Here is a 12285-nt window from a genome sequence, read left to right as displayed (position 1 = left end):
CGAGGGTGGGGGAGAGCAAAGAGGGGGGTGAGAGAGGAGCTGACACTAAGGGCTCAATAGAAAATAAGTGTCTAGAAAATAATGATGGTGAAAGCAGCTCCTCGGGTTGCTCTGAACCCCCACATGCTAGCGTCCTGTTGTCTGGGGCAACAGAGGTTGAAGCAGGGGCTACAAGGGAGAGACACCCAAGTCCTAGCACCTGAGGCAGAGAGAAAAGTCCCTTTCGGGGAGACCAAAAGTCCAGGGCCACCTTATTCCGCGCTCACTGCAAATCAGAGCTGGCGGATAGACGAGAACTATTCAGTAGGTTTAAAGCAAGTGGCTACGTGGGCCGGAGAGCACAAGCCTACAAGGCAGGTTCTCGGAACTCATGGACGCTCTGAGGGCAAGCCATGGTGTTTTCAAGGGTCTCCTATGCACGGGAAGGTTGGACACAGAACAGGGCGGCTGGAAGGAGAAGCGGTGCATTTGCAGTGTGGCGCTGGAGAAGAAGATTCAGAGTTCCACGGACTGCTGGAAGGACAAACCCGTCTCTCTGTCCTGGAAGAAGCGGTGCGGTCAGAAGGCCCCTTGTAGAGGCTCCTTACAAGAAGACCTGCACTTGGACATGGTATCAGGCGAGACCGGGCCATGGCGAAGGATGTCGTGCTCGGTAGAGGGGGAGGGCAGCGAAGAAGAGGAAGGCCGTCGGCGAGATGGATGGACCCAGGGGCTCAAACACGGGAGCGATTGTGGAGACGCCCCGGCTGCGCAGAGGGCTGCTAAGAGTCCGCACCTACGCCCACCCTCCCCCCGACCTCCACCTCCCACGCCCACCCTCACCCCACCCCGTCTGGTCCGCTCACTAACGGAGACGCAAGAACCACTGCCCCGCACCACAGGCTCCCCTTTATTGCTCTCCCCCGGCCTCAGTTTCCCCTCCGTGACAGGGGGACCCCGACCCCCACGTCAGCCGCCTGGCGCACAGAGCTCCCGGGGGGCGCGGCCCCCGCGCGCCTACCCTCGCAGATCTGCTCCCACAGGCTCTTGCCCGGCGACTCCGCGACATGCCCCGGCGAAACGGGCAGGTCGGGGGACAGGGGCGACACGGTGGGCGCCGGGGTCCTGGTGGTGGCCGACGACTCGGGCGAGCCGGCTGACTCCTCGCGCGCACCCATGCGGGACGGCGGCTCCCGGAGCGGCTCCGCCAGGGCCGCGGTCTCCACGGCAACCGGCTTTGCGGCGCCGCCTCGACCCGGAAGGAGCCGGACCCCGCGGGGGCGGCTGGGCGACCCGAGATTAGCTTCCGGGTCGTGGCACGGTCGGCGCTCACGTGCAGCCGGGGAGGCTTGGCCGGCGGGTGAGTGCGGAGGGCGGCGGGGGCGCCGAGGGGGCGAGGCGGGAGCCGGGGCCTGTTCCCGCGGGCTGCGGCCGCGAGACCGGAGGCAAAGGCGGGCGGGCGGCGTGGCCACCGCCTCCAGGCAGCGCTCCTCCCGCCGCGCGGTCGCGGCTGAGCCGGGGCGACTGGCTCCCCCCGAGCCCCCTGCTCGCGACCCTCGGGGCGCCCGCTCTGGGGTCCCCCGGCCTGCCTTCGACTCCCAGTTTTCTCGGGAAGCTTAAGTGCCCAGAACTGTCACACTGACCCTCACGAGGCTACCGCGAGAGTTTCTAACAGCCTTTGGAAAACGCAGGGGTCCCGGTGGCGTGGTGGTTACGCAAGGTCAGCAGTTCGAAGCCACCAGCAGGTCCGCGGGAAACCGAGCTGTCCACTCCCGTAGAGTTTCCGTCTCAGGAACTCAGGGGCAATTCTAATTCTGTCCTACAGGGTCGCTGTGAGTCGGCAGTGAGTTTGGGTTTTTTTTTTCCACCCTTCAAAGAGGGACCACGTGTGAGGTAACAGGTTGACGAGGAAGATCCGCTCGCGGATTCTGAAAGGGATTGAGCCTGGCGGTCAGCCTGCCCGAGCCCTCTTTGTCCTCGTATGCTCTGATGCTCCCTTCTCTGTTCTGAGACTCCGTTTAGGGGACCCCACCTTCTCCAGGGCGCACCTTGGTTTCCTTAGCCAGCCCTCTCCTCCCCACCCAGGGAAAGGTCGGATCTCCTTGCACGTTCTGTCCGTGGTGGAATTGTCCTAAATGTCTAACGCTGGCCAGTCAACCCTGAACCCCAGGCCCACCACACACCCCTGCTTTGGGTAGCTCAGGGCACCTCTGCGCTTCTGACCAAATCCCGCCCACTCCGGGTTCCTTTGTCTCGGGCTTTGCCGCCCCATCCCGCCGACTCTGGGACCTCAGTGCTGGGGAAACTTTCTGGACAACTGCTAGGCTGGGTTTCTCTTCCAGAATCCTGACTCGAGCAGCAAGCCTGCATGTCTCACCTGGATTGCTGGTATTCCACCTCTTGCCCTCCCACACTGACCAGGTTCAGAGTGGCAGGTGTTTTTACCTTTCATTCAGTCATTCTGCACTTGCTGAGCACCTGCTAAAGCTCTGTACACAGTGGAATGTATAGCCACCCCAGGTGGCCCTGCGGCAGGTTAGGAGTGAACTGGAGGTCTGGCTCACTTCTGGCAGGCTCTCGGATGTGGCCGTCAGGGCAGCAGACAGCGGCTGCCCTGACCCTCCTGCCCTGTGTGTGTCTGCACAGGCCAGGGTCTGTGCTGGTCATGAGTGAGAGAGTGGACCAGCTAGAAGCTGACTGATAGGGAGGCCTGCCCCTTTATTGTTTACTTATTTTTAAATCATTTTATTGGTGGCTCATACAACTCATATCACAGTCCATACGTACATCTCTTGTATGTCAAGCACGTTTATACATTTGTTGCCATCATCATTCTCAAAACATTTGCTTTCCACTTGAGCCCTTGGTATCAGCTCCTCCTTTTTCCCCACCCTCTCTGTGCTCCCCTCCCTCATGAACCCTTAATGATTTACAAATTACTATTGTTTTGCCATATGTTACACTGGCCAGTGTCTCCCTTCACCTACTTTTCTGTTGTCCATCCCCCACGGAGGAGGTTATATGTAGGTCCTTATAATCGGTTCCCCCTTTCTACCCTACCTTCCCTCCACCCTCCGTGTATCGCCACTCACCACTGGTCCTGAAGGGATCATCTGTCCTGGATTCCTTGTGTTTCCAGTTCCTAACTGTACCAGTGTACATCCTCTCATCTGGCCAGATTTGTAAAATAGAATTGGGATCATGATAGTGCGGCTGGGAGGAAGCATTTAAGAACCAGAGGAAATTGTAGGTTTCATCGTTGCTACACTGCACCCTGACTGGCTTATCTCCTCCCGAGACTCTTCTGTAAGGGGATGTCCAGTTGCCTACAGATGGACTTTGGGACCCCAATCTGCACTTCCCCTCTTTCACAATGATAGATGTTTTGTTCTCTGGTGCCTGATCCCTTCGACACCTTGTGATTGCACAGGCTGGTGTGCTTGCATGTGGACTTTGTTGCTTCTGAGCTAGATGAGGCTTGCCCTTTTTTTATAGACGAGGAAACCGACCCAGCACGAGAGGCTCTGGTGGAGGTGCCCTGTGGATCCTAGTTTTATGGCTTGTAACCCAGTGCCTCTCAACCTTCCTAATGCCGCGACCCTTTGATTCAGTTCCTCATGTGTGGTGACCCCAACCATAAAATTATCTTCGTTGCTACTTCATCACTGTAATTTTGCTACTGTTATGAATTGGGCAACCCCTGTGAAAGGGTCTTTCAACCCCCAAAGGGGTCGCAACCCACAGCCCAAGCTGTGCTCATGAGACCTTGCTGCTGCTCTTGTTAACATGCCAACAAGTTGGTTCTGCCTCACAGGGACCAGGTGCACCAGACCCCACCACCCCTTGATTCTGTGCCATATTGCAGTTGGTGCCCTTGAGCCTGATGCAGCCCCTGTGCCCGTCCTGTTGAGTTTCCTCCTCTTTTTCAATGGCCTTCTCTTTTACTAAGCATGCGTCTTCCAGGGACTGATCTCTCCTGAGAACACGTCTGAAGTGAACGGAAGTCTCGCCATCCTTGCTTCTCAGGAGCAGTCTGGTACATCCTCCCAGACCGATTCGTGTGTTCATTGTTCTGGCAGACTACAGGACTTTGAAGAGTCCTCATGCAATTGCAGGGCCTCTGCAGTCTTCATTGTCCAGCTGTGTGTGCCTGTGAGGGGACTAAAGGTGCCATGGCCTGGCTCACGTGAGTCAGTCTTCAAAGTGACATCCTTGCTCTTCAGCGCGTCCGAGAGGTTTCATGCGGCAGCTTTGCCCAGTGCTGTGTGGTTTGGGATCTTTCAGCTGCGTCCGTGCATGTCCTTGTGGGTCTTCTGACTGGCCGAGTGAAGAGACAGGCGGGCACTGCAGGTGGGAGATTTGCGTCCGGGTGCCCCGAGGAAGAGTGGCTTCGATGAGCCCGAGTCTCAGGTTGAGAGTGCTGCTGTCGTGCCCGCTGGTGGATCCCAGGACAAGGGCAGGCCGCATGGGATTCTGCCCAAAGGCGTGCCCACGGAGCAGGCGCCGGCCTGCCTGGTTTGCCTTTGTCTTTCCTGGCACAGAGGTGGCACACAGTGAGTGTCTGTTGAATGAATGACTAGGTTTAGAGCAGCAGTTCTCGATCTGGACCGCGACCCCTTTGGGGGTCAAATGACCCTTTTACAGGGGTTGCCTAAGACCATCAGAAAACCGCTATGTCCGAAGGTTGGGGTCGCCACAATTTGAGGGGCCGTATTAAAGGGTCGCTACATTAGGAAGGTTGAGAACCCCTGGCTTACAGGGCTGAGGAAGAGCGTTAGCGAAACATGTCAAGTACTTTACCTGGAACGTCTCCTTGTGTGCTTCCAGCACCTTTGGGAGGAGCCTCAAACCCACTGCCCCGAGTCGCTCCCAACCCAAGACGACCCCATAGGAGAGTATACAACTGCCCCTTAGGGTTTCCAATACTTTAGGTCTTTACGGGATCAGAAAGCCTCGCTTTTCTCCTGCTGCTGAGTGGCTGCTGGGTTTGAACCACCGATCTTGCTGACCCCACCGTGCTTCTGGTTCAGAGAGCTTGGGGATGGCTTCGAGGTCAGGGAGCAGGGTGTGGATTTGAACACAGAACTGTCTGCACTTCTCCACGCTGAATTTCCCCCCAACCCCATCCCCCGTTCCAGGAAATAGGGCTCTCAGCCATCTCACTGCATAGCTCCGAGCAGCCATGGTGGCGTAGTGCGGGGCTAATCCGTGCCACTTCTCACTTCCCAGGAATGATCACCAAGACCCAGCGAGTGGACGTGGGTGTCGGCCTTCCCGAGAAGAAGAAGAAGAAGAAAGGGGTCAGAGAGCCCGAGCTCCAGTACTCCGCCTTCAAAGATGACTACTTCATCGAGGTTTCTCCTCACAGAACCGCCTCCCGCTCCAAGAGTGCGTTCCACACACCCGAGACGCCGCTCGTGAAGAAGAAGAAAAAGAAGAAGAAAAAAGTCCCTGGTCTGGACCACCCAGAGCCCCAGACGGTGCTGCTGACCCAGCGCCCAGCCAGGTCGCCCAGCCCCCGGAAGCAGGCCCTGAGCGTGGTGGAGCTCCACGGTGGGGAGCAGAAGAAGAAGAAGCAGCAGCGTCGCTCCATGTCCGTCCTGGGCCTGTCCCACGGGCTGGCAGGGGACCCCTCCCTGCACGACAGACTGGGGGTGGAGGGACCCAGAGTTGGCAAGAAGCTCAAAAAGCACAAGAAGGAGAAAAGGGCTCAGGACCCCGTGGCCGTCTCAGCCCAGAGCCCTTGGCTGTACGAGGCTGGCGACGTGCTCTACGCCTGTTCACCGAGGGAGCTGGAGGAGGAGCTGGCGGTCACCAGGCAGAAGCAGAAGCAGGCGAGCCGCATCAAGGTGAAGAAGAAAAAGAAAATCTACCAGGACGGAGACCTGCCCCTAGACCACCTCGAAATCTCCGGGTTGGCAAGGAGCAGCTCTAGGAAAAGAAGTAAAAAGAAGCTAGCCGAAGTGGAGGTTCTGGACTACATCCCAGTAGGAGAGGACCCCAAAGCCCCTGTGAAGAAGAAATGCAAGTCTAAGAAGCAGGCAGAGCCAGGCGTTGAGGAGCTGATGCTAAAAAGGAAGAAGAAGAAACAGCGGAAAGAGAGAAGGGACACAGGAGCCCATGGCGGGCAGGTAGGCTTTCCTTCAGAACCATGCTGCCATCAGAGCACAGGGGCAGGGTGGTAGAGCCGTGCTTACACTGACTCCAGCCAGCAAAGGGGGTGGTTGGCACATGCGGTTGGTTGGAAGGACTAGGGACCAGCGAGCTTCAGGTAGGGCTGAATCTCCTGCAGTATCAGCCCTACAAGGCGTTGCTTTCGAAACCCCACCCAGGTCCTCGCTATTCTGATCTCCGGAGTTCAGATCAACTGAATTCAGTCGTTGACATGAATCCATTGCTTAACACTTGTTCTCTACAACCCAGGATGCAAAGCGTTTGCGGTCGCCCGGCATCTATTGCTGGCTGACCTTGGTCCACAAGGTCTGGAGCCACAGAGACGAGAGTCGGGGAGCTCATGTGACTTCCCTAGCTCCGGGCTTTGTGTGCTTCTGTGTTGCTCTTACCCCCACTAGCCTCCCCTTCACGCACCAGACTGTGACACCATGGTCCCCAGCTCCAGGCTTCAACCTGGGAACAGGGTGGCCCCTTCAAAACGATGCCAAGACAAGTCCTAGGGCGGCTCTGAATAGGACTGGCCAGGGTCCGTTCCTCCAGAAATCTGGGGGATGACACTCAGTAAGGTGCTCAAGTGCAGGCCCACCCAGACCCCATCCCTGGTGGATGGTTTGGGAAGGGTCTTTTTTTTTTTTTTTCATTTTATCTTTTTCCCCCCTTTTTTTTGTTTTATTTTTTAATCTGTTTTATTAGGGGCTCATACAACTCTTATCATAATCCATACTTACATCAGTGGTGTCAAGCACATTTGTACATTCATTGCCCTCATCATTCTCAAAACATTTCCACACGAGCCCTTGGCATCAGCTCCTCATTTTTCCCCTCCCTCCCTGCTCCCCCCTCCCTCATGAACCCTTGATAATTTAAAAATTATTTTGTCATATCTTGCCCTGTCTGTCATCTCCCTTCCCCCACTTTTATGTTGTACGTCCCCCAGGGAGATCACATGTAGATCCTTGTAACCAGTTCCCCCTTTTCAACCCAGCCTCCCAGTAATCGGAAGGGTTTTATGATCAGAATTAAGCCGCTGTGAAAACACCGCCTGGTTATTTACCCATGACTCAGTTACAGTTGCCCTGTGGGGTGAGCTCTTCACGCACCAGTGGTAAGGGCACGGGTAACTTCAGGCAGGTACTCTCTAGGACAACCCACCACACAAGCTCAAAGGGCAGACATCCCAGGGAGGAAGTGGGCAGGGTACTGTGACACGGGGGGGGGCCTAGAAACAATGTCATGAACAAAATGTTGAGCAGAAAGCCAATTTGCTCTGTTAACCTGCAGCTGCATTAAAAAGGATGCAGTTGCGGAAAACCCTGTGGGGCCCAGTACCCTGAATGGGCTCAGGCTTGCCCTGAGCGCTGCATGGAGGCTCTGGACCAGGTGGAGGCCGAAGCGCATTGGAGCTCGGCATGAACTGGGATTGCATGGGGGCAGGAGAGGTTACAGGCTGGTGGCTGTCCAGGCAGGAGACAAGGCAGTACAAAGGGAAAGAGGTTTGGGGTTGGGTTTGGAGACAGGACACTCCTAACAGGGCCCCAAACTCACGCCTATACCCCTGGCTCCGCAATAGAAAAGCCTTTCCTCCTGCTGGTTTGGTGCCATGGTGACACACGGGGCAAGAACGGGCACGCATCAAGTCCTGAGTCAGGAGGCCTGGGTGTAAGAGCAGCTTGTCCCACGCTTTGTTCAGACCTTGTGGTCATGCCACCTCTCTGTGTCTGTTTCCTTGTCCATCAGATGGGAAGGCTGAGAACAGGAAGGGCTTGGCTGAAGGGGAGATGTGGCAGGGCCTGGGATGGCGGTGTGGCCATGCATGGGGGGGAGGGGGCGGTATTCTGGGCTTGGCTGGGTCGCTGGGGCAGGCGCCTCGCACTGTGCCTGAGGCTCACCTAACCTTTGACTCTTGTGCAGGAAGCAGACCCGGACTTAGAAGTGGTTCTGGAGAAGAAGGGCAACATGGACGAGACGCACATAGACCAGGTACGGCCCCTGCCCTACAGGCGCAGGATGAACCTTTCTGCTCAGGACAACCCTGCCCGAAGGCAACAGTTCGAACCCGCCCAGAGCCACCTGCGAAGACAGGCCTGGGGTTGGCTTTGAGGGGTGAGAGCCTTCTCAGACCTGTGGCACACACATGAGTCAGCTATACAGGCATGGGGACGCCAACCACGCTTAGGGGAACTTCTAACGGTTTGGCCTGGCGGGTTCCCTCCATGCGGTGCAACTGTCTGTGCCCACCCCACCGGCCCCATTTTGCAGCAGGCACTGACGTTCATCATGGTGAGAGTGGGGATGGACCTTAGTGGAGGAAAACCCTCACCTGAAATCCTATTATTCCCTCCTGACTGCGAACTTGTAGTCTAGTCTATCTTACGTTCTTCCAATGCCATTTTAGAACGAGGTGGACCTGGCTAGGTTCACCGTTCTAGCCCTCTAGACTGCTCAGCGGCTTTCCATTTCTGCCTCCACCGTACAGCATCCGCAATGCACATCTCCCTCCCGCAGCGGTGCGCCATGCACTTCTGACCCCGTCACACACCTGCGCACACTCCTATGGCGGGACCCACTGCAGCCACGCACTGCCCGTGCTCCTTCAGGCTTGGTACAGTCCCTCACTGGATCTCTCAGGCCACAGCAGCTAGAAGTGGGCAGAAAACGTCGTGGATTGGGCCAGCTGAGTTACCCCTGGGCCTGCAGGAGGGGCACAGGGTCCTGCAAGCTTCTTGGGAAGAAGCAGTGTCACAGGTGCCCCAGGGGCCTCTGACCAGACCAGCAGCACGGGAGCTGCCTCTATGCCTTGTGTTGGGCACAGCTTGCGCTCCATGTCAGACCAAGCCCACACGGCTGGTTGGAGCTGTGGGATTTGAGCCAGGCTATGCCTTGCCCCGCAGCTTGGCCTTCTAGAGTCAGGCCACCTGGAGGGCTCGCAGGAGATCAGGGTCTGCACAAGAAGGCAGGTCCTGGCAGAGTTGTGCCAAATGGTTAATGCTGGCAACAGAGTTGAAATGCAGGAGGCGAGCAAAGCAGGGCCATCTCAAGTAGCCTGGCATTCCTATGCTGCAGGGTCAGGGTGAGAGACCTGCTCCCTTTAGACCATGGCTGTGGCCCCAGATGCTCAGAAGACGCTGAGCTGGACACCTTCCCTGCCGCCCCCACCTCCAGCCCCATCTCCCCGGGTTCAGGCTCCAAAGAGCAAGGTGGCCCCTTTCCAGCCCTTTTTCCCCCCTCAGGTGAGGCGAAGGGCCTTGCAGGAAGAGATAGACCGGGAGTCAGGCAAGACGGGAGCTCCGGAAACCAAGAAAGGGAAAGTAAGTTTGACGCTGGGGCCCCTGAGGGTGTCCCCACCACCCCCTGGCATGGCAGCCTGGTCCTGGGAGAGCAGCTGTGCTATTGTATCCTTGTCTTTCCTTCTGGGCTGTTGACCGAACCAGATAAACCCATCTGACCAGTGGGATGTCCTGTAGACACTGCTGAGGGGCATTCCCATGGGCTTTTTCCCGCAGTGGATGGTGCCCATGGGGGGGGGGGGTCGGAACAGACGGGGCTGGGCTGAGTGAGTTGGGGGGGAGGTGGCAGGCAGGCCTGAAAACAGGGCATGAACAAGGAGAGGGGGTTCAGATTGAGTGCTTGAAGGAAAATGGTGGGAGTAGAGAGGCCCTCTGAGAATCGGAAAGAGAGCACCAGCCCGAGAAGTGGGTTGTTGGCTTTGATGGGTGTTCCAGTGAGGCCCGGAGGTCAAGGGCTCGGCATGTCCCCTGAAGGCTGCATTAGCAGAGAGAGAGAGGCAGTGGGGAGAGGGGCCTGGAGGCTCACCCTGTGAGCCAGGGACTGGCAAGGTGGCACTAGGTTGAGAACGAGGCAAGTTGATTTTGGAGGCACAGCCAACCAGACGACTATGACCACCTTGGTCTTGGGGGAAGACAGGAGGGGAGGGGCCAAGGGTGGCAGGCAGGCAGGCTTTCACTAGCATGGCTATCCATTCCCAGCTCTGTCCCTATGTAGTTGTTAGACACTGGGCAAGTGACTGCCCTGTGAGCCAGGGGTGTGCTGGGGCTGTGCCCGACCTGAGTCTCCCTCTGTGTCCTTTCTTGGTGCTGAGCAGAGCTGACGGGATGCTTTGGGGGCGAGATGGCTGTCTTTGGGCCCCGGTCACCACATAGCTACAGGGACACTCGGTATGGCACTGCCTCCAGGACCTTGTCAGCCCCGAGGGGACTCCAGGCTTGCTGGACTGGGTGGGTTGCATGCAGTCGGTCTCTCACAGGAAACACCAGGAGCTGACTACGAAGAGCATGCACCCGTGTCTCAGGGCAGCCAAAGTGACAGCTCGTTCCCACTGTTCTCCCAAAGCTCATGGGTCCCCAGGCTGGGAGGAGGAAGGGGAGTTCTGGGGAAGTGGGGAAGGGTAACATGCGTGGGGACATTAGGGGATGGGGAAGGAACCGCAGATGTTACGGAGTTGAATGAACTCCTCCCTACTCGGGGAGGTGTGCCCCTGCTTTATGGGTGCAGTCAGGCCCAGAGAGGTTTGGTGACTTGGCTAGGGTCACACAGGTGGGGCTTGAACTGTGGTTATTTAGCTCAGCTCTTCGCTTTGGCCCCTGCTCTGAGGGCTTTGTGGCATTTCTCTTGGTTTGGGTGAGTCTGCTAACCGTACCCCTCTTGTTAGGATTCAGTCCAGTGGTCACCAGCCTGCTCCTCAGCTCTGAGCCAGGGACAGCCACAGAGGCCTGCCTGGTAGGGCTGGGATCAGTGGGTGGGTGGGGGATGAACAAGGAAAGTGACCACACCTTCTCTGTCCCTGTCCCTGCAGGGAACCAAGTTTGGCCAGTGGGACACTGCTGGTTTTGAGAATGAGGACCGGAAACTGAAGTTTCTCAGACTGATTGGTGGCTTTAAGAACCTGTCACCTCCGCTCAGCAGCCACCCTCACAGCACAGCCAGCAGGTCCAACATGGCGCTCGGCAAGGAGGCGGCCGACGGCCTGCGGCTCAGCCTGCAGCAGGACTACGAGCGGGCCAAGGGCCGGCAGCACAGCCGGCGCGCTGGCCTCGGCTTCTCCCGTGCCCCAGACAAAGTCTTTTATATTGACAGGACTGCTTCCAAATCCATCAAGTTTGAAGACTAAACTCTTGGGTCTCAGAGGGAGAGGAAAAAGAAAGAAAAAAAAGCCAAAATTTCTTTTCTTATTTAGTTATGCAGATTTCAGCCACCTGACAACTGCCACCAATGGAGTGGCCAATTTAGGACAACTATCTTGATGTACTGGAAGGAACTGGGGTGGGCGGGGACAGCTCAGGTTTCTGGAGCCAAGAGAACAAGTGCCTAAAACCCCACTTACCGTGTTAAACATTCCCTGTCCGACGACACCAGGCGTGTAATGGCAGCTAACGTTTGTTGGGGGTCTCTGGGTAGTGCTAGTGGTTAACACACTTGGCTTCTAATCCACCCAGAGGTGCCTTAGAAGAAAGGCCTGGTGGTCCACTCCAAGAAAGCCACCACTGAAAACCCATGGCGCAGTTTGGCTCTTGATACGCAAAAGGTCACCCACTGTGAGCCCACCGTGGCAGCGGGTGTCCGTCATCTACTGAACGTGTAGTGTGGATCAGAGACTGCGTGAAAGTGCATTCCTTACGTTACTGCGTTCGTTTCTAAACATCCGGTGCTAGGATCATGCTCTGGTGGAGGAGATAACTCAGGTTCAGGGACGTAATGTGATTGCCCAGGGCCTCCCAGCTAGGACGTTCAAGCACTGTACTTCAGCAGCCCAAGCCCTAGGCCACTGTTCACTGTGACTTGTCCCCTCAGGAACTATCACCTCGAATCTTTGGGATTAAAGTGTCTTTTGGTTTAAGAATTTGTAAGTTTTACAATGTGCCTAGCTGTCAGACCAGAAGTGGAGTTGATGAAAAGGGCAACCATCTTAGAGCAGTGGCAGGCTTGTGCTGGGCTCCCAAGACTTGGCGGCTTCGGGGAATCCATCCTAGCTCCATGCCACCTGTACCCCGTGCCTGTCAGTCCCCAGACTGGAGCCTTGGTAGTGCCATGGTTCAAGGGTGGGCTGCTAGCTCTGAGGCCACTTGCCAGAGGCAGGGGTGGCAGTTGCTTCCATATTTACAGCCTTGGAAATGC

The 12285-nt window shown here is 56.9% G+C and overlaps 2 protein-coding genes across 9 annotated transcripts in view; one reads left to right on the top strand and one right to left on the bottom strand.

The window, feature by feature from the left end:
* Positions 1 to 1382, bottom strand: part of IQCK (IQ motif containing K) — a 133785-nt gene extending 132403 nt beyond the window's left edge. The window contains exon 1 of one of the 5 annotated variants that reach the window (XM_075564586.1): positions 1001 to 1382. In XM_075564586.1, coding sequence (XP_075420701.1) covers positions 1001 to 1157 — 157 coding nt within the window. In that variant the 5' untranslated portion in view covers positions 1158 to 1382. The remainder of the gene's footprint in view (positions 1 to 1000) is intronic. The other 4 variants (XM_075564582.1, XM_075564583.1, XM_075564585.1 and 1 more) reach the window with 4 other exon arrangements.
* KNOP1 (lysine rich nucleolar protein 1) lies at positions 865 to 12010 on the top strand. 4 transcript variants are annotated; one of them, XM_075564576.1, is made up of 6 exons: positions 866 to 1339; positions 5209 to 6110; positions 8065 to 8133; positions 9384 to 9461; positions 10823 to 10890; positions 10967 to 11161. In XM_075564576.1, exons 1-6 carry the CDS (start codon positions 1156 to 1158, stop codon positions 11022 to 11024), a joined length of 1359 nt encoding a protein of 452 aa, XP_075420691.1. In that variant the 5' UTR covers positions 866 to 1155; the 3' UTR covers positions 11025 to 11161. The 4 variants fall into 4 exon arrangements, with proteins under 4 accessions (XP_075420689.1, XP_075420691.1, XP_075420692.1 ...); XM_075564577.1 differs by lacking the exon at positions 10823 to 10890 and having other exon boundaries at positions 878 to 1339; positions 10967 to 12010; XM_075564575.1 differs by lacking the exons at positions 866 to 1339; positions 10823 to 10890 and adding an exon at positions 1458 to 1699 and having other exon boundaries at positions 10967 to 12010.
* Positions 12011 to 12285: the final 275 nt, after the last annotated feature.

This window comes from Tenrec ecaudatus, chromosome 12 (assembly GCF_050624435.1).
Source record: "Tenrec ecaudatus isolate mTenEca1 chromosome 12, mTenEca1.hap1, whole genome shotgun sequence".
Classification (NCBI taxonomy): Eukaryota; Metazoa; Chordata; class Mammalia; order Afrosoricida; family Tenrecidae; genus Tenrec; species Tenrec ecaudatus.
The sequence above is the reverse complement of the archived record's forward strand: the minus strand, read 5'-3'. Positions and strand labels throughout refer to the sequence as shown.